This window comes from Rana temporaria, chromosome 9, assembly GCF_905171775.1.
Source record: "Rana temporaria chromosome 9, aRanTem1.1, whole genome shotgun sequence".
Classification (NCBI taxonomy): Eukaryota; Metazoa; Chordata; class Amphibia; order Anura; family Ranidae; genus Rana; species Rana temporaria.
The window spans coordinates 85659567-85681594 of NC_053497.1; the positions used below are offsets into that span (position 1 = coordinate 85659567).

The 22028-nt window shown below is 41.4% G+C and overlaps 1 protein-coding gene across 1 annotated transcript in view; it reads right to left on the reverse strand.

Moving 5' to 3' along the window:
* The window catches only part of KIAA1210 (KIAA1210 ortholog), a 65811-nt gene that overhangs the window by 35903 nt on the left and 7880 nt on the right, over nt 1-22028 (reverse strand). Inside the window, exons 3-6 of the mRNA XM_040323830.1 lie at nt 13269-13437; nt 9911-10034; nt 4349-4507; nt 2486-2551 (exon numbers count right to left, since the gene is read on the reverse strand). Coding sequence (XP_040179764.1) covers nt 2486-2551; nt 4349-4507; nt 9911-10034; nt 13269-13437 — 518 coding nt within the window. The remainder of the gene's footprint in view (nt 1-2485; nt 2552-4348; nt 4508-9910; nt 10035-13268; nt 13438-22028) is intronic.

The window sequence follows — 22028 nt, forward strand, 5'->3', positions numbered from 1 at the left end:
GAACATATAATGCTGGTAATACACCCCTAGGATAAAATGAGTATTTAAACCTTGCAGTGCTGGGTGGGTTGGGGGTTGCACTGAAAACTTCATCTTAGAGCGTTGTCAAAAGACATGGTCAAATTTTAGAATTTCTCCTCGTTTTCTGTCTTGGCGACAATGATTCAAATTGGACAAGCGGAGGGGTAAAGCTGCCCAGTGGGGACATAGACCGCAATAAAAACATATTGAAAACTCAAATAAAGACTCTCATGATTAATGAGAAGATGTCCAGTATTCTCCATAACTCCAACGCCAAGTTCCCTACGGTTTGGGGCCTGTGGTGGTCCTACGTCCTTTCCACTCCGACCAGTCTAGGCCTCGCCAATTGACCTCTTCCACCCTCGACCTAGGGGTACCCATTTTCTACTCACTTTCCCTGTTCTGCTTTTCTTCTTCTCCTCAGTCTTTCCCTTCTCATTTTGCGTGTTCCTTTTTCGCCATCTGGCCCCCTTCTCTCCCCCCTTCTTTTTTCTCTTTCCTCCTTTTTCCCTCTCTCGCTCTTTCACGCTTTCTTCTCCCATTTCCCATATGTTTTCATTTCTGTTTTTCTAGTTTTGCCTGTATGACCCCGATTTTAGTTTTACCTTCCACATATTGGTGGATTACTCCACGCCTTACCTTCTGAGCAATAATGCTCAGTTACCTTGTGTCGACCCCCCGACCTAGGCCGGAGGACTGTTGATGTTTGAAAAAATAAATAAAAAGATTGCATTAGAAAAACGCAAATAAAATGTTTACCTCTACATATACTTTTTTTAAATCAAATATATCTGAGCTGCAGAATTTATTAATTCCTGGAATCAACAGGCCTGTATCACTGCATGAGCAGTGGCTCCTGGTCACACAGTATTAAAGATGTTGGTTTCTGGTGAGGATGTAAAACATTACATTCACACTGGGGCGACAATCGCTCCAACTTTGAGATTTTGAGTCACATGGCATGTTTATTTTATTTATTGTTTTACATGTTTACCTATGAGAGCAGTCTTAACGGGTCTGACTTGCATTGGTCCAACTTTTGAAAAGGTTCCTGCACTACTTTGGTCAGACTTGGGTCCAAATTCAGCCCATTGAATTTAATGGAAGATGCATCCAAGTCAGATCAGCATCTTAACTGATCCGACTTGTGACATGTGCACTACAAAATAAATAAATAATTGAAAAAAAAAATTAAATAAAATGACACGGAGTCCTCGCAAAACCAGGCCCTCGGATCTCGTACCTATTGAGGGGAACCCCATGCAAAAAAAAAATAAAAAAAATTGAAATAAAAAATGCGTGCCCCCCCCCCCCAAATCCGGACCCTTATGCGAGGACGCAGCCTAGCAGGTCAGGAAAGGGGGGACAAGCGAGCGCCCCTTCCGAACCATACCACATGCATGCAACATGGGGGGTGCTTCAGGGCAGCCCCAAGGCACCATGTCCGCATGTTGATGGGGACAAGGGTTTCTTCCCCACAATGCTGGGCTGTGGTTGTGGGGGTCTGTGGGCAGGGGGCTTATCAGAATCTGGGAGCCTGAAGGGACTGGTATGGATTGGGGGAGCCCACGCCATTTTTTTTTTATTTTTTTTTCAAAGTCTAATCCTGTACATAAAAAAGTCACATGGAAGATCGATGTCTAACCAAAATTGCAGGGCAAAGTCAGATTGACAGTTGCACAGCTTTCATGTCGCACCAGTGTGAACCAGGCCTTACTGTCTATCCAAGGTACATCTATATTTCTATTGTAGAAAGAAAGGTCCAGAGAATGTGAAGCTTTATGCAATATTATCCTTTAAAACAAGCATAGACACAGAAGAAAGAGATGCACAATATTTAAATGGGCGTCTTTTATATAAGCCTGCATTTAGACAAACTGGAATAAAGTTAAGAGAACTATCAGGATATCTGTCTAAAACACTCCCAACAGGAAACAGGTTCACAGCATTATCTTAAGAATTTTAGAGAAATATTTAGGCTGAAAGGGACTAGAACATATTGGTAAACTTTTTTATGATCTGTCAGTTTCAGAGGCCTGTTCATAGTACCTAGGACCTTAGGTGCCCATAGTCTAGGTGGCTACATATACAGACTAATAAGAAATTATTTACATCTAGAAAGCACAGAGCTTGCAACAAGGATGTATGTAATAATCTAAAATTGACAATCCATTTGCAAACTTCTCTCCAGTAGTCTTGGTCTGCTGTACGCCATGTACATCAAAATCTTCCCCCAGCCCTTTCAAATTCATTACAAATGTCTCATCTAGGAATAGATTGAGACAACAAAGAAATCTTATGACACAAATCAACACACATTGTACTAGCGACTAGGATACTTGGCATTGGGTTCTGAAACCAAGGAATTATGGCATGGAGTTAAAAGCCAATATGCAATAGCCTTATTGTACATTTAAAAATACATAAAAAGTAAAATTACTGGATTGAACATAAATTGAATTACCGGTTCGTCTTCACTGTCTGTGCCTCCTAAACTTAAAGAGCTGCGTCTCTGTGCAATGCCAAGAGTCTGAGGGAAAAAATGAACATTAATAAGTAGAGTACAAAAAATAAAGCAGCACACCACAGATACAATCGACAAGGGGTATGGAGTTAAAATTCATGGAGGTCCAATCCGTAAAATTGTCTGAATCGCGTGCTTGCGCAATTACTCCTTCACATCACAGCCCTTCTCCTCTTATAGCATAAACCCATTCTTACATTAGTATCCTCAGTCCCCCCTGCATATGACAATCCCCCACTCCACATCACTTTCCCCCGGTCCTCAACCCCCTGCCCAGTAGTGTCCTCAGCACCCCCCCCCCCATCAAGCCACCCCTTCTTCTGATTGGCTAGCTGACTGTCAGCCGCTGGAGCCAATGGCGCCACTGCTGTGTCTCAGCCAATCAGGATGAATAAAATCCTGGGATGGCCAAGACACTCGTGGACATCGGTGGAGAGAGATGGGGCTCAGGCAAGTAGTTAGGGGGTGTTGGAGAGGCTGCTACACACAGGCTTTTTTTTAATGCATTAGTATAAAAACCTTTTGCCTTTACAACTCCTTTCACGTTACCCCTCTCCCAGAGCAGTGCCTTCTGCCCTTCTTAACATCACCCCCCCTCCCAGTAGTGCTCTGCTACCTTCACCCCCCCCCCCCCACACAGTATTGCTCTCTGCTCACTTCACATCACCCACATCCCCCTTCTCCCCATCCTTGGACCAGGTATTCTGCCCCAGTAACTCTCCTACCTTACACAGGGCCACAGAGCAGAGAGCCAGAGGCAGGACAGATCTAGACACTAAATTTTGGGGTGTAACATGTTCCCAATGCTGCAGATGCTCCCGATCCCCCACAGCCACATCATTCATTCATAGAGCTCTGTGTGTGTGAATGAACTACAAGCCTACCACACAAGAACTACCCACAGTGCTGTGGAGCGCCATGATAGATCATCGATTCTTCCGGTGAGATCGGTTTGCCTTCATGGGATGTACGGGCAGACGTATACTCTGACAGATCAGAAGGGGACCTGCATGGCACCAGCAATCTGCTGATCACAGGTGCAATGCTTTAGGGGCTCAAAAAGAATAAAAAAAAATGTTGCCTGCAAACAATGTGCATTTATTTATTTTTTCTAAAAATTGAACTTATCCTTTAACAAGCTGGCAATCGGTTCCTAGAACAGCCCTGCGTCTTAGCAACCAATCACTGACCAGTTAACTCAAGCAGCTTTTGCTTCCTCTCTTCATCCAGTGCTGCTGTGCCTCCTGCTCTGTCTAGAGCTGTCCTGCCTCTCGCTCTCTGCTCTGTTGTGACAATGACAGAAGCTGGAGGAAAGAACTGGTTCCTTAATGGTGTGACTGCGTTGGTCCGGATGAGAAAACTACCCATTTTAATGACATGGTTTTGATTTTCTGTTAAAGTGTAACTATAGCTAAAAAAATATTTTTGTTTTAGTTTTAGATAGCATAGGGAAGAGCTAGGGAACAGGTGCCCCCATTGGACCATTTACCATCATCTCTTGTTTTGGCATCGAAAAAGAGAAACATTACAGGGGGTTTAACCCTCGCCACTTTTTCCAAACTAAAGAAAAAAAAATTCACATAACTGGACCTCTACATACTGCATTTATCAAAGGGTTACATCACCAGATTTAATCACTTGTTCCAAATTCAAAAAAATAAACACAACACCAACATATCACAAATGCAGTAAACCCAGTTTAAAAGTTTCTATTGTTTGGGTCAGAACCCTACAGTATTACACTCCACAGAACACAAAAACGTGTGCGATATTGACAAAAAAAAAACAAACAAAACAACTTACTTTGCCGGATGACAGTGCCAGAATCTCATGCAAGGAAGTTATCTCTGGAGGACTCCTTGGTAACCCGTCATCCTCTGAAAGTGCTCCAGAATCCTCAAGTTTCTTGTGAAGGATACCCTGCGGTGGAGAGCCTATACGGAGGTTTTGCTGAAGTTGCAGCTGCCAAACAGTACAGGGCACAATTTAGTCCATCTGCAGCACACAGAATGCCAAGCTGAGCTTATCTACTGCATATATGTCTTTCACCTTAGTGGCAGCCACACAAAAGACCAGATATTTTGTATACAACTGACTTGTGCTCTTGATGAAAGTAGTAATTACTTATTTAGCAATGGCCATTATTACTCAATAGGAGCAACAGACACTATTATACTTTGGAAGTTCCATAAATCATTAAAGGTTAAAGGAACAGTAAATTACAAATTGGTTTATATGAAAGAGCTTTGAATAACATTCATGTACAACATTTTGATAAAACTAGGAGATTATTAAGTATTTTGGCAAAAATATATTACTACGCAGACATCGAAGCCCAGAGGTCTAGATATTAACAGGTCAAATGCCCCACAAAAGACACAATGGCATATTTTAGCTTCATATGTATAGTAAGCAGAGAATCAGATCGGGAGACAGGCTTTTGTGCCACTAGAAGCTGGGCGATTTTTTTTATAACCAAATCTCCATGAAGATGAACAAATATAAGTCAGCACACTTTATTGTTCGCTTAAGGAGACTTGAAATTATTTCAGCCAATATAAGACTCCTGTATGAAGAAAATTTTGGGAGAAAATGGACAGCCGCACTCCAGAAGAACTTCGGAAAGTTGTCTTTATTCGGTAAAAGTGAGCATACACAGCAAGACACAGCCACAGAAAGGGACAGCCGACATGTTTCGCACTACGTTAGTGCTTAGTCATGGCTCCTGTATCTTTGTCAACTCAAACATCAGAAAACTCCAGGTAATGGAATTTTCTTTTGTTGACTAGAAAGGTATGCAGTCTCAACTTGTTAGTGCTAGCACAGAGACTAGAAGGCCACTCAATGGGGTGTGCAATTTACAATAAAAAAAAAAAAAAAAAAAAAGTTTTCATTTCCCCTGGGGAACTGACCCCATTCGACTGAAATTAAATTGAAATACTGGGTATCAGTTTCCGAGAACAAAATAATTAATTTACCTTAGATGTTCAATTTTGTTTTTCCTGAATCGTTTGTATAAATTAAATAAAACATCTAGTTTAAGAAGTGCCAGACTACAATCCATAAAGTGACTTGCAACAAACTCTGGATTATGTTACAAGGACAAGATGTAAAAACAGGAGGAGATTATGCCACTAGTTAAATACTAAGAAGTCTCCATTGGGTTCTGTCCCACCAAACAAGAGATTTAAAAAGAAAAAATAGCAATGGCTGCAAACGCTAATCGGATGCTGGTTTTCCAGCAGGTCTCTTCAACAAAAGCTGGTCGTTGAACTGTACACATTGATCGAATGTCAGCCAGTTCCTGTTGAACCAGCCAATCTTCGGCCCATGCGTACCCAGCCTTAAACCTAGTACACGCTAGTAAATTTAATTCACTCAACCCAGCAGGGCTGAAAAAAAAAAGCTGACAGCTCAAAAACAAACTATCTGACGTTCGCATAGCGGCAAAAAAAATAGGGAAACCGTTGCCTGATGCTGAAAATCCCACAAGGCACTATCGGATCTGGTTGTGTGCGCCTTTTGCAGGGGATGGTGGAACCAAAATCTTTAAACCGCTCAGACGATTATTTTTTTTACATACATGGTAATGAATGATAGGCTGGTTGTCTTACAGGGACCTTTGGGAAGGTCAAACAGAAACTGGTAGTCTTAAAGATGCTGTAGCCAAGAGGTAGACTAACAGTGTGTACCACACTCACAGTGGAAAGAAATTTCCTAGGATAGAAGGGAAGAAAAAATGGGTTTGCTTCGGGTGGAAAGGAAAGACCACCTTGGGAAGAAAGGAGGCCTTAGACCTCAAAAGAATATTATCCCTGTAGAACATTAGGAAGGCATTCTTGTGGGTTAGGGTCACCAACTCAGACTCACCACACAGAAGTGATCGCAACAAGGAAGGCAACCTTGTGAGTAAAGTAGTCGGAAAATATCCTGGATGGGCTCAAACGGCAACTTCTGAAGGGTCGACAGAAACAGGTGGAGATCACAAGAAATCACTAGGGAGCATACATGGGGACAAAGTAATCAACAGCCTGCATAAAGCCTTTTATCAAGTAGTGAGAGGCAAGTGGTCTTTGGAAAGAGATACAGATAACCAAAAACTGAACCTTGATGTGCCAAAGGCCAAAATGCTGATGCACACCTGATTGGAGAAAAGATGGGATTTGTCCCATTGAGTACTTCCTGAGATAGAACATAGCCATGCACTTTGGAAACTAGGTCTACACAGTGTAATGGAAGATTTTTTTTTTGAGGCGTTAACTAGCTAGCTCTCAAGAGGGTAAAGATGACCAAATCTGCTAGGTCACGGTCCCTCGCTGCTGGCTGTGATTGAAATGTCACTAAAGTATTCATGAAAGCTGACAAAGAAAAAGGAAAGTTCATTTCTCCAAGGATAGAAAAATTATGTCCATCATTTAAGGGGCGTAGGGCTCTCATACACCTTTGTGTTGAACCACCTAAACACCGCAGAATATATATTTCTATAGGTGTATTTCGATTGTGATTTTGGATGACAACGGTACTGATTAAATGAAAAAATTGTACAATCTGGTATCATACGAGAAAAATGTTCATGTTTTTCATTGGATCATATTGGTTGAACTGTCCTAATGGGCTCTCGAAAGCTTTGTATTAAAAGGATCCGATTATCGTACAAATCGATTAGAAAGCTGTACTTTTCGTCCGATTTTCAGATTGTGCGTATGAGCCACAAGACTGATCCTGTGATGTATGCTTAAAGTGGTGGTAAATCCTTTACAACCACTTAATATAGGCTTACCTGTAGCTACCCACGATTTCTCCTAAACCTGCATGGCTTAGGAGATATCCCCTGTATGTGCCGATATCATCGGCACATGCGTTCTAGGGCAAACTGAAGCAATGGCACGTATGTCCATGTGCCGTTGCTGGCGGCTCCCACACGCATGCGTGGGAGTGACTTCATAGCGGCTCTGGCCAATCACAGCTCCGGAGCCGCGATACCCAGAAGTAACCCCTGGGAGAGATGTCGGCGGCTAGAGGGGGAGACAAGGATGGCTGCGGAGGCTTCGATCCAAGGTAATTCATAATGAGCTAGCATGCTATGCATACTAGCTCATTATGCCTTTGTCTTGCAGTTTTTTTTTATTCTATCTATCCACACCATAGTTTGTGGACTCTACAACTTTCCTACAGACTAAATAATATACGCAGATTATGGTATTTTCACTAAAGAAATGTAGCAGTATACATTTTGGGCTAAATTTATGAAGGATTTGAAAAGTTTTATAACAGAAACAAAAGAAAATGTATTTTTTTTTTGCAAATTTCTCATTTTTTTTATTTGTGTTGGAAAAAATAAACAGCGGTGACAAATTACCACCAAAAGAAATCTCTACTTGTGTAAAAAAAAAAAAAAAAAAGCTAATAAAAAAAGCTAAAACATTTCATATGGGTACATCCCCATAACAGTGTGGTATAACAGGAAAGAAATCAAGTTATGTACATAAACTTTTATTTTTTTCAAAAGATCAGACAAAAAAAGGGGCATAATTAACAAACAGTCACAGGGCATAATTAACAGTCACATAGGGCATAATTAACAAAAATATACTGAACATACTGTAAATGAGTGAGTAACTTGTATAGCGCTGACAATTGCGAACCGAATCGCCTCAGAATCTCCGAGTTCATTTCCCTTTATATAGGTTTTAATTCACATAAAATGGTATGGCTACTTTTGAGGTTCTAAAGTCTTGCCCTTAAAAAAGGTTAAAGGTTGACGGTCAACATTTTTTCCTAACTAAAAAAAAAAAAAAAAAAACACTTGTCTGCCCTGTGTAAGGGTATTGCAGAGAGTGGCCCTGAACCCCCTCTTCTGGTGTCTCCCACTGGCACCGTTTGCTCAATCTCTTTCCCGTTTGTCACCATAGGAAGCTGCTTCCTAGGAAGGGAGGGGGCATGCAAGAGTGCTCCCCAAGCCGGTCTGTGTGCCTCCATAGACACAAACAGTGTGAATTTTACTGACAGTGGCAGGAGCAAATGGCTCCCACTGCTCTCAGCCAAGCTTGTGAGAGCGGGGAGAGAGAACAGGGGACAAAGACGTACACAGTGCTGGATCGATGTAGGACTCATGTAAAAATTGAGGGAATTATACTAATCTACACCAGAAAAAAAATTAAAATTGGCTCCCTACACAACACCTAAACTTTCCTTCATTTTACACAAAATATATATTACACACAGAGTGTATATATATATATATATATATATATATATATATATATAAAAATATAAATTTATTTTAGCGTTTCGGTTTGAAAGTTAACAATTATTAGGACATGTGCAATTCGTTTTGGACGGAATTCGGCATATTTGTCCATCCGGAAGCATCCGAATGAACGAAAGACTCTTGGTGAATGCATATGAAAACTAATTGTCAGAAAGAACAAAAAAACACAAAAAAAAATCCAAAAGAACAAAAAACAATTCAACCTACGAGTTCAACGAATCGGTTACATTTCGGATCATTTTTGTGTTTTCTATTAAAATTAAATTATTAACCATTATAGTTAATTAATATAAACTATTAAATTATAGGCAAAATAGCTGAAGTTAGCAATTCTTCTATTCAAGTCTCTACACCATAGCAGCTAATTTGGGCTGGATTCGATTTACATTTTTTTTATTGGAATTTCCTTTCCCAAAGTAACTGTGAGGCCCCGTACTCACGACCAAACATGTCTGCTGAAACTGGTCCGCAGACCAGTTTCAGCAGACATGTTTGGCCGTGTGTTGGCCCGAGCGGACCATTTTGGGACGGATCAGACAGGTTTCCAGCGGACAACTGTTTCCCGGACTTGTTTTAAAACAGTCCGCTGGAAACCTGTCCGCCCGGACATGTACGGTCGTCTGTACAGACCTACCGTACATGTCCTGCCGCCCGCATCCCTCGCATGCGTCGAATGACTTCGACGCATGCGTGGAAGCATTTTTAAGGCGGCCCGCCCACGTCGCCGCGTCATTGTCGCGGCGACACCGCGTCATCGACGCGGCGACACCGCGGACACGCCCCGCGTAATGTTTACGCGCGGGCTTCTGTTCGATGGTGTGTATAGCCATCGAACAGAAGTCCCCGGGCAGTCCCCGGCCAGACATGTCCGATGGAAACGGTCTGCAGACCGTTTTCATCGGACATGTCCTGCCGTGAGTACTCGGCCTTAGTGACTGTAACGGATACAAATGCATCCAAAATTACGAATAATCTGAAGTAACAAATGCCGATCATAACGAAAAATGAAACGAAAAACTAAACTAAAAACAGATGATTTTTCGGTATTTCACAGGTCTAACATTTATTGCCATTAATTTTTTTAGTATTCATACCTGTAAAGCTTTTACTTTGCTAGGGGTGTTTTCCTGTGATGTATCCTCTTTTGTAGAGTTCTCCACCTCAGAAATGAATATACTGTCATGGGAAACCGCTTTACTTCCCATATTGCTTTTGGCCCTTTGAAAAGTGAACAAGTGAAAAGATTGAACATTTTTCTACAATATGTTAAAAAGATACACAATATACACTGATCAGCCGCAACTTTATGACCATTAGCAGGCTAACTAAATAACATTGATTTAATTTTGTTATAGTGACATCTGAGTCGGTGGGATACATCAAGTAAACATGTCATTCCTAAAGTTGATGTGTTGAAAGCAGAAAAAAAAGGGGCATCGCAGTTTGTTGTGTATGTGGCTTCGTAGCCAAAGACTGGTCAAGCTGCCCATGCTGACCCGTGTCCACAGCCCAAAACGCCTAAAAATGGGCATGCAAGCACCAGAACTGCACTGCAAAGCAATGAAAGAAGGTGGCCTGGTCAAAGAATCATGATTTCTTTTAAATCATTTGGATGGCCAGGTGCTTGGGAATGAGATGGCACAAGGATGCGTTATGGGAGAAGGGCAAGCTGGTGGAGGCAGTGTGATGCTTTGGGCAATGTTCTACTGGGAAAACCTGGTCCTGACATTCATGTAGATGTTACCTTGACAGGCAACACCTGTCTAAATACTGTTTCCTACCAAAATCTCCCCTTCCAGGAAATGGTATTTCTTGAGCTCTTTCAGCAGGATAATGTGCCCTGCCACACTGCAAAAATGGTTCAAGAATAGCTGGAGGAATACAACAAATTTATGGTGTTGACTTGGCCTCCAAATTCTCCAGATCTCAATCCAATTGAGAGAGTCTGTGGTATGTGCTGGAAAAACAAGTCTGATACATGAAGGACTCACTCCGAGATCCAAGTAAAAAGTGAAATTATGTGCAGCCCCCAAAACATGGAAATACATATGTATACAAACTAATGTATACTGTGTAATGACCACAAAAACTAAGAATAATGAAAAAAAGAGGTGAAATTCACACCCGAACTAAAGTCCATGTGCCATCATACAAAAGTTGTTTTAAAACATAGCAGTCTTTAAATAAACGGTGAAAGCAAATAGGACTAGAAGTGGGGTTCCACGTGACATCAATTTTGAGGGGAGGACACAGACAATAGAACCACCACAGGTTAGTGAGGAGGCTTACCGGAGTGAGAGGACTCAAATGGGCATATGCTCAGTGAGTCAACAAGATGCAACCACCAATATGGGACTCCATATCTGGGTCAAGTTGCCTTACAACTTCCAAATCAAGTTGTAAGGCAATCCAACAAGAGAAGTCACCAAGAAACGGTCTTCAGAAGCAGCCAACTTGTCAGACCGAATCCTCTCAAGTGTTCAAAATAGCATGACCAAAATAGAAATACTCCACATAGTGCGAATCCATATAAACATACAATTTATTAAAAGAAAGTTGGAAACACTGACATTTATAAAGTGGATCAAGTGCTTCAAAATTGAAGTTTGTGGCCAACGCAATGATCTGCTACAGATACCACAGCATACCTTAAGTGGCATCCACGCCTCAATGGGTCAGGCTGCTTTGGTGGCAAAAAAGGGCAGTTTTCCACCCAAAGGACCTACTAAAATATTAGGTGGGTGGTGATAAAGTCAGACTGATCAGTGCAAACACCAAACTCTACCAACACATTGCTACCTGTGTCTACTAATGCCGCGTACACACGCTCAGAATTTCCGAAAACAAATGTTCGAGAGGAGCTTTTGGTCGGAAATTCCAACCGTGTGTAGGCCCCATCAGACATTTTCTGTCAGAATTTCCGACAACAAAAATTTGAGAGCTGGTTCTCAAATTTTCCGACAATAAAATCCGTTCTCGTAAATTCCGATCGTGTGTACACCATTCCCACGCAATGCTCTGAATCAAGTACGAGACGGACGCTCTCAGTCTGCTAAAACTAGCATTCGTAATGGAGATGGCACATTTGTCACGGACTGAAAAGTCGGAAAAAAATCCACGGTTCTGTTGTCGGAGTGTCCGATCGTCTGTATGCGGCATACGAGTAACTCTGGTTTATTGGATTACAATTATCCTTGGCTGAGTGTTTAATGCACATTGGAAGAAGTAGTTGTGCATCCAAAATGGTTACATTTTTTAGGAGAATTGTTGCGTCACTGTAGTCTGAATTAAGAGCACTGGTGACCAACTTTCTTGAGATAGGGAGCCTCAAATACAGCCCTTGACATCACCAAAGGACTGCAAATAATATTCAATGAGTAATGCTAAAGAAAGCTGTCAAAAGATTGCAGACAAGCAACGATAAAGGCAAAGAATACAGACATGTTGCAAGAAATAGTCGGTCAGAAATTGCAGATATGCTCTAAGAAATCAGAGAATGAAAATACAATAGAAGTCGTTGGGGACTGAGCATGTTAGGCCCCGTACACACGACCGAGTTTCTCGGCAGAATTCAGCCAGAAACTCGATCGGAGCCGTATTCTGCCGAGAAACCCGGTTGTGTGTACACTTTTGGCCGAGGAAGCCAACGAGGAACTCGTCGAGCCAAATAGAGAACATGTTCTCTATTTCCTCGTTAGTCAATGGGGAAACTTGGCTCGCCGAGATCCTCGGCGGCTTCACAAGGAACTCGACGAGCAAAGCAATGTGTTTTGCCCGTCGAGTTCCTCGGACGTGTGTACAGGGCCTTACAGGAGACAGTCAGATTGTGGAAATCTTACAGGAGAACTTCATCAAAAATGATAGAAGAGTTTCTGGAGACTGTGGGTATTCTTCAGGAGACACTCCTAGACCAGAGACGTGCGATTTGTACCACATGTTTCACTCAGCAAGATCCATTATAAAAGATTACAGGAAAAAAACGTTATGTAAAAATGCGGGCTACTCCTGTCAGGGGCCTGGAGAGCTGCACAAAAAGTGCCAAAGAGACACAGGGTGGGCACCAGGGATTTAGGGTATAGAAAATAAATAATGCTATGATCCTGTTCAACTCCGTTCTAATCTGACTCCAGTAATTGAGTTTGTGTTGCTGCGCTTCGCCCATTAAATTGCTTTTTGCATTTCCTGCTTCAATAAACCCAGCAGCTCAATTCACAAATGCATTACACGTGCAGTGTTTTTATTATGGTGCATTATTTGCTGCCCCTTATTTGCCCGAGACTAGATTTTTCAAATCGATCAGAGTCATTACTGCATAGATCAGCTGAATATACAGTGCTTATACTTGCACTGTACTGCAAAAGTCAGATCAAACGATTTTTTTTTTGTTTCGGCTAAACAGACGTCTAAAATAAAAAGGAATATTTTTGTGGAACTAAGCAAGTCTTTACTTACACAGATTCATGAGCTGGTTGAAAAGCAGACTCATTGGCTCCAGACACACTGACATCACTGCTGGACTGGCTGGGTTTTAGGTTGCTTTCTCTGCTTGGTGCTGGAGATTCTTTCCTCTTCTTTTTGACAAATAATTTTTTGAATGCCTGGAATTTCGATTTCTTTTTTCCTGTACAAGAAAAGAAGTACATCAATTCAGTGTTCGATGTACCTTACAAAAAAAATAAAAAAATAAAAAAAAGGAGCATGACAAGTATCTGAACCATGACAATTCAGACACTTGTCCTATTTTTTTCTGTATATTGCATGGAGAACAATGCATACCTTTGCTTATTGAATTTTGCACAACCTTCTCTTATTATACTAATCTCTGAATACGGTTCAAGATACGGCATGCTACACAAGAGATATAGATTGGCTCAGCTCATCTTTATATGGCTGGAACTAGGTTTTGCTTAGCTTGTGTCCAACGCATTGCTCTATATCAGGGGTGGGTGACTGCAGCCCCCCAGCCATGTGGAGCTACATAACCCATGAGGCATTGCAAGACTGACGGTTACAACCATAACTCCCAAAGTCACGATGGGAAGACTGACAGTTGCCTCCAGAGGCATGATGGGACTTGCTGGAGTTGTCCACCCTTGCTCTAGATCAGGGGTCTCCAAACTGTGGCCCGAGGGCCATATGTGGCCCTTTGCTAGCCTTTATCCGGCCCTTGGGGCACTATTCCTCCCACTGATATGAGGCAATATTTCTCCAACTGACACCAACAATGGGGCACTAGATCTTCCACCGATACCAATGATGGGATACTACTCCACTTCCTATTGACCACCAGCCCTGGGGCCATATTTATTTTCACTGATGCTGGGCCATTGACATCTATTGCCCCTGCTGGCCACAATCCGGCCCTCAAAGTCTGAAAGACAATAAATTGGCCCTTTGTTTGAAAAGCTTGGAGACCCCTGCTCTAGATCGATCAGTGAGTGAAGGATCCTTTCAACACAGTCTGTGCACCGGCAAAAGATCAGTTAAAGAACAGGCTCTTCAAAAGATGAGGAATTTGAAATACATACACATTACTCAAAATAGGTTAATCTCATAACCACACAATTACACTGCATTCACACTTCGCGCAGCAGGAACACACGTTCCTGCGCACGATTTTGTTCTCCACATGTCTTACATAGGGCAGCCCATCCTATGTGTATTTGTTGCACCACAGAAGCGCACGTACCGAGTTTTGGCATGGAGTCAGGTCCGTATGGCAACCAGTTTTGTCCCGCTACAATTGTGGCAAAAGCCCACCGTGTTTTGGGTGCCATTAAGAAATAATGACACTGCAAATGTGTTGCACATTTTGCCATGATTCTGATACACTTAAGGGTTAACGGGGCCCAAGTCAGTGCTCCATTTCAAAATGTACATGGCAGTCAAAACCTTAAATTGCAACCAAGGAAGACAGCCTGAAAAACAGGACTCAAGGCTTCAGCTTCTCATCCAGGTAAAGTTATACTGCATTAATTCACCCTAAACCCTATTGTCACCAATATGTTAACATGGGAACACCGTTTCCCATTTTCTTTGCAAAAAAAGGTATTCCCAAGCACCCCCACACCTTCCTCTACATGTAAATGACAGCAACATACAAACTTTTCCACCGTCACCAAGGAGATTCAAACCAGCTTTCAAAGTTTGAATTACTAAGAATTACATCAAAAACAGAAGTGGAGAAGTAACACAACTTTCAGAAAACAAACCCACCTATATTTTGTGATCCAAAAAGTTCTGAAGCCAGTGGGTAAGCATCAAAAATGCTAGCTACACCCAGGTAAATAGCATTAAAAACACACACACACACACACACACACACACACACACACACACAATGGCAAACTCCATTCTTCCAGTCTTCTTACGATAAGTGAAGGGGAACATTGACATGATTTCTGGATACCAGCAGTTCAGATTTTTAAAAAGATTAGAAGCTTAAATTTGAATGTCAGCCAAGCAACCAATGGGATTCAAGTGGTTTCCTTTGTAGGCTCCAACAGCTGTCAATCTTGCTCTTCTAAGCAGTCATCTTCCCTCCCTACCTTTGTAGAGGCTCTAAATTTATTAGGGTATTGTCACCCACATTTGTGGGAGGACAGCGTTTATGGAGGTACCTGGTGATTGATACAGTCCTAAAAAAAAAATGACGGTTGGTTTGGTTAAATTTTGGTTGATGGCAATATTGGCCTGCGTGTTTAATGCTAACGGTCTAGCATAATAAAGAAGGTTAGCATATGTTTTAAAACCAAATAAAAAAGGGTCCATAGCCATAATTCCCCATACTTCGCTTCTGGCTGTTTAGATCATGATCGATCATATGGTTACTGTGTGGATGGGATTGGGATAGTCGTTTGTGGGGTTCTATATTGCCACAACATTAAAGTGGTAGTAAACCACAAACATTATGTTACAGCTTACCAATTTTTAGATGTGATGGCTGCATTAGGTTTAGGTGTTCTTTCCTTTATTTTCACCTGGTAATCTGGCTAGCAAGTCTGTTTTTCAACAGAATAAGCTCTCCTGCTAATGGATTAGTTTAGAGTGAGAGAAACCATTTACCGCTGACTTGGGTGCTTACAATGATCAGCTGTTACTGTATTTATCGGCGTATATCGTGCACTTTTTTGCCCTGAAAATCAGGGCAAAATCGTAGGTGCGCGATATACACCGATACCCGCAATATACCGAGCGCAGTACGCTCGGTATACGTTGGCGGAGGCTTCAAACTGAGCGCGGGAAGCAGGGATTCGCCATTAAAACAGCGCGGGAGAAGCCAGGAGGACACCGCCGAGGCCGCAGACGGACGCCGGGCAAGACACCAAAACTAAGTATTTAAATGTAATAACTTTTTTACAGGAAAAAGGAGGTCAAAATTAGGGGTGCGCGCTATACGCCGGAGCGCACAATACCGCGATAAATACGGTATTTATTCATGTAAAACTTTTATCCCCAAATAAAAATAAAATAAAAAAAGCGAAGATACAACTACAGTGTGAGCCGGAGTTTGGCTTCAGTTTATTATTGTATCCAAATCTGCTAGTAAAATCTAATGATCTAATGCCATGTACACACGGTCGGAATTTCCAATTGAAAAAGTCCAACGGAATTTTTTCATCGGATATTCCGACCGTGTGAATGCACCATTGTACTTTTTCCGCCAGAAATTCCAGACGGACTTGTAAAGAGAACATGTTTCTAATCGGAAATTCAATTCGTCTGTATTTAATTCCGACGGAGGAAAAACCATGCATGCTTGGAAACAATTTGATGCATGCTTGGAAGCATTGAACTTCATTATTCTAGGCTCGTAGCGTTGTACATCACCGTGTTTTTGACTGTTGGAATTTGGGGTGTCCGTGTGTATGCAAGACAGCTTGAGCGGAACTCTATCGGAAAAACCCGGAGGAGTTTATTCCGACGAGAAATCCGATCGTGTGTATGGGGCAGAACACTCCCCAGACTGACAATGCTGCTGTCCAAAATGTGCCCCTGTGCTCCTTCATCCAGAGTGGGGGCACTTCGATACATGAGGTATACTACTGGCCAGATCACCAGGTGAAAACAAAGGAAAACAAATAAAAAATCTAGTCACCACATCTAAGGATTGGTAATCTGCAATTTATTAAACATTTTTGTTTAGAGTTTAATACAAAAAGATGCATTACAATGCTTGCATTAATAGGTTTAGGCATTACATTTTAATGTACAATAATGCACAGACTGCTGGAGGCCCAGACACGTGTGATTAATAGGTGAAAGAGCTTACAAGGAATAGATGTGGACCACAGTAACAGTATAACAATTGTCTGGCTCTAACAGGAACAGAAATATTTGTAAGACACTAAACAGAATGTGAGGGAAAAAAAAAAAGCATAGCTTGCTGCACTGGAATGTTTCCTTCCCAAAAATCTGGAACTGGAACAATGAAAGAAAATACACAAATCCCTTCACAGGATTTTTTTTTCTGTTTTAGTAAAAAGTAGTTGTGCAATCAATCCTTCCATTTTGAGGCAAACAGAATGGCTGTAACCATTTGTAAACATGTCCAAAAACTAATAAAGTGAGCAAAACGTACAATAAGAGATTAAAATCTGGAGGATGTCAGAAACACACAACTAACAGATCCCTTAAGGTTAACAAAACACAGCTGCCTTCTACAGATCCCTAATGCTCACTAAAATGGTTGGATATTCTAGCCACATTGGATTCTTTAAGCAAAATATAAAGTAGGAATTTAGTGGTTACATACCCCATTATTATAAATGCATATTTATACTATTAGATAGATCAGGGTCTCCAAAGTGTGACCTGCGGGTCCCACAGCCCACTACATGAATTTACTCTGCACACAACTCTGATGTGACGAGGAGCTACTGAGGTAAAAAGGGGAGCTACTGAGGTAAAAAGGTTAGCTACTGAGGTAAAAAGGGAAGCTACTGAGGTAAAAGGGGAATGCTTATGTGAAAGGATGACTGTTATGGGGGCCTTCTGATGTGAACAGTGAACTTTGATGTAATGAGGGGCCTCTGGTATGAAAGGAGGAGGGGGGGGGGGGGTTATGATGCAAAGTTATTTTACTCATTTAAAAATTTGAAAACATTTATCTACACAGTGTCTTGAAAAAGTATTCACACCTCTTGAAATTTTCCAAATTTTGTCATGTTAAAACCAAAGACGTAAAAGTATTTTATTTTCAGATATTTGTAAAACATTTTGAAAACAATTTATACAATTTTCCTTCCACTTCACAATTACTTGCCACTTTGTGTTGGTCTATCACATAAAATACATTTACCATTTTGGTTGTAACATGACAAAAATGTGGAAAATTTCAAAAGGGGTATGAAGATTTTTTTCAAGGCACGCGAGTATTTGAAAAATATACAATGTGGCCCTAATACGGAAAAGATTGGAGACCCCTCCGTGAGAGACAGATGTTTGCCATCAACAGGATTCTACAATAATGTTTAGTTTAGGGAAACTATTCAGACCATTTCTCACATTTCTAAATCCACTATAGAGAAATTAAGGACCTAACATTAATAGATTGCCTTAGCCAGTAGTTCCAGATTACTTTCTTCTACGCTAAAGGTAAAAGCCATTACGTTTAGGACACATCTGGATACAAATAAAACTGAACCCTATATGACATATCTGGGTTAAAATATAAAAACGGAACCCTATAATAATGCTTCGATTTCAGCATTCCCAGTAGAGAGAATAAATTATTCGTATAGACAAAAACAATTAAAAAAATTGCAGAAAAGGGAGGAACTTATGAAAGTGCAAATCCATGCGGGCACAGAAAAGCAATAATTTGGAGAAGTTCAGCTTTCTGAACAGGTTACGTGTCGCATTCATACTTGGGGTGTAACATGTTCAGCATCTTCTTGCTTTTCTCCTGACTGGCCATACTGTATATACAAACCCTTACGCTAGTCTCAGATGTCCTGTAAAAATACTGCTACATAATAGGAACACTTATGAGCTACTTGAGTGTCACGCTTTTGTTGCAATTCACTTGTGTGCGCGAGCAGTTTATTGCTTAGTTCCCCCAATGCTGAGTGCAGTGCCTGGTGCACAGTAAGGTCCATGCATACTAGGAGCAAAAAAAAAGTCAGCACCTCTGGCAGAAAAAGGCAGTATAACAAATGCTCATGGTAGCATGTATTGCAAAGGTTTAGGAGAGTTTTTGGGCATTTACTTTTAGAAGTGCCCCCCCCCCCCAAAACAATCCTCTGCTTATTTTTCATTATAATCAATGGACACTTGAAAACGCAGAACGCTCCTAAATGCTGCATTTAGGCTCTGTTCACACCTAGGCGTATAAACGCCTGAAGCGCGACGCCGCAGCAGCCCCTTACACGCTGGAGGGATGATTTTACATTGCCCTCTATGGAGATGGTTCACATCTCCACGCCGAACGCCTGCCGCCTGAAAACAAGTCCCGGACCTTTTTTTCAGGCGGCGTTCGACATAGGAGATGTGGACCTGGGGGTAAGCTGCATTCACAATCGCGGCGTTTTGTCGCCACAAATTGCGGTACAAAACGCTGCAATTTGTCGCCACAATTCGTGGGACAAATCGCAGCGATTAGGTACGCCAAGGTGTGAATGCAGCCTTAGCGTTCTGCCAGGATACTCCATAAAAACACACTTGTGATGGGGTTTTTTCCCTGCCTCTAAAAATTCTTATGTGCATGGACACATAAGATAACATTAAGCTGCTTCTACCGGCAGGAAAAAAAAAAAAAAAACTAATCTAGCAGTCGCTTTTTTTTTTAGGCCCAGTGAGCATGGACCCCCATGGTGTGCTGTGCCTTGTGGTCAGACAGAAGGAATATATTTCCATGTCTTGCAGGGACGTGCAGTCAGGGCCTCACCTGCCATGAGCACATAAGTACATATTAATACACACACACACACACACACACACACACACGAAAAGTTCAAGGGTTGCTGCACTTAAAATGGTTTTATTTTTCCAAATATTCTCGTAAAGGTTACATACCAAAAAAGTATTACAAATATTCAGACATGGAATATATATAAAAACAAGGATTTTTGAGTATAAAGCCTGTCCTAGAAAAAGAAAAAAAAAATTTCGACGTGATTCTGGTCAAGCCTGCCTTGCATACACAAGCTTGTGAAAAAAAAAAATGCTCGAGCAAAGCGTGTTGACGTACAACGCCCCTATAAAAAGTGGAAGTTCAATTTAGGTTAGGATGAAGGAAAAAAGCTGGGACAGCCGCACTCCAAAAAAACTCCTCCTTTAATTAAAAATCACAAAATACATGCCACAGCAAAAAACAGCACAACAGAAGAAAAGCTGACGTTCGCACTATGCCTTAGTGCTTCTTCATAGCTAGTTCAATTTACATGGCACCACCCTTTGGGCTGCTTTTACAGATTTCGTGTTAGTAAAAGTTTGATGAGAGACGATTCGCGCTTTTCAATCTTCATGCTTTTCAGTCTGTTACAGCGTGACGAATGTGCCATCTCCATTACAAATGCTAGTTTTACCAGAACGAGCGCTCCCGTCTCATAACTTGCTTATGAGTATGCACGTTTTTTTTTCACATCGTTAAAGCCTACACACGACCGTTTTTTCACAACGTGAAAAACGACACAAAAATTTAGAGCATGTTCTAAATTTTTAATGGCCATTTTTCATGTCGAGAAAAATTCTCTGGAGCCTACACACGATCGTTTTTAAATGACCATTTAAAAAAAATAGCATTTTTCACGTCATGAAAAACGGTCGTGTGTACGCGGCATTAGATTTTCCCACAATCCCATGTTTTTTCTCACAGTTAAGAGGGAGAATGAGAATCTGCTGTGGTTTAAAAAACAAAAAACAAAACAAAAGGGTATGGTTATAATCAAGCTAAATCATATAACATAATAAATATCTATTTACTGTGGAATTACTGGTTGGAAGTTATAACTTCAAACTTCAGTAATTTGTTCGTTAAAGTGGAGTTCCACCCAAAAATGGAACTTCCACTTTTTGGAATTCTTCCCCCCCCCCCACCCTGTCACATTTGGCACCTTTCAGGGGGGAGAAGGGAGCAGATACCTGTGCAATACAGGTATTTGCTCCCACTTCCTGGCATAGATCACCACGGTGATATGCGGAAAAAGAGGAAGAGGAGTTCTGCTTAGCAGGAACACGGATCTCGGTCTTCCTACAGTTAAACCATCCCCCACACAGTTATAAAGCACACCCAGGGAGAAAATTTAACTCTTTGATCGCCGCCATTACTAGTTGAAAAAAAAAAAGTAAATTTTGGCCCAAATTGAGGAAGAAATGCGTTTTCTAAAAAAAAAAAATTGGATAGGTTTTGTAGCAGAAAGTAAAAATATTTAAAAAACTACCAAAAGAAAGGTAGGATTTGTGGGGACAATATAATTGTCAGTATCACACGACCGCACAATCGTCAGTTAAAGCAATGCAGTGCAGTATCGCAAAAAAATAGCCTGGCCAGGAAGGGGGTAAAACCTTTTGGTGTGGAAGTGGTTAAAGGAAGTTAAGACATGGCAGACTCACTGGCTAGAACACCAGCTAAAAAATAAGGAAAAAACAAAACAAAAAAACTCAAAGAAAATTAATGCAGCCACCACATCCAAGTTATTGTAAGCTGCAATACATTCTATTTTTGGTTTTGGGATTAGATGCTGTAACATGATACATCTAAAACCTTCTTTGTTCGGGTTTCCCTAAAATTCTCTGTATATTGTCACATGGGTCTTTGGCCATTTCAACTCACATTACACAGGCATTGTCCACCATCACCACCATCAGGAAATCTGCACTGGGACATGCAATTCAGACACCATTGGGAGTGTGCACATGAAAAGTTACTTGTGTGCATTAAAAAAAAAAAAAAAAAAACACACACACACACACACACACACACACACACACACACACACACACACACCACTTTTCTATTTCGGAAAAGGTCAGTTGTTTACGATACATATACAGGGGGAGGTATGGGGACTGGGGCAGCCAGAACCTGTAGCAGCTGTTGGCAACCAATGTGCCAATTAGTGCCAATGAACCAATGGTGTTCATTTTCTAATCTTGAGGCTTGCTTAGTGGGGGAATCGATCCGTTGATTGTCGCTAAGCAGGCGGATGACAGGTCCATCTCTGCTCACTGTGCCAAAATGGACCTGGCAGATCCCCGCTGTTCTCTATG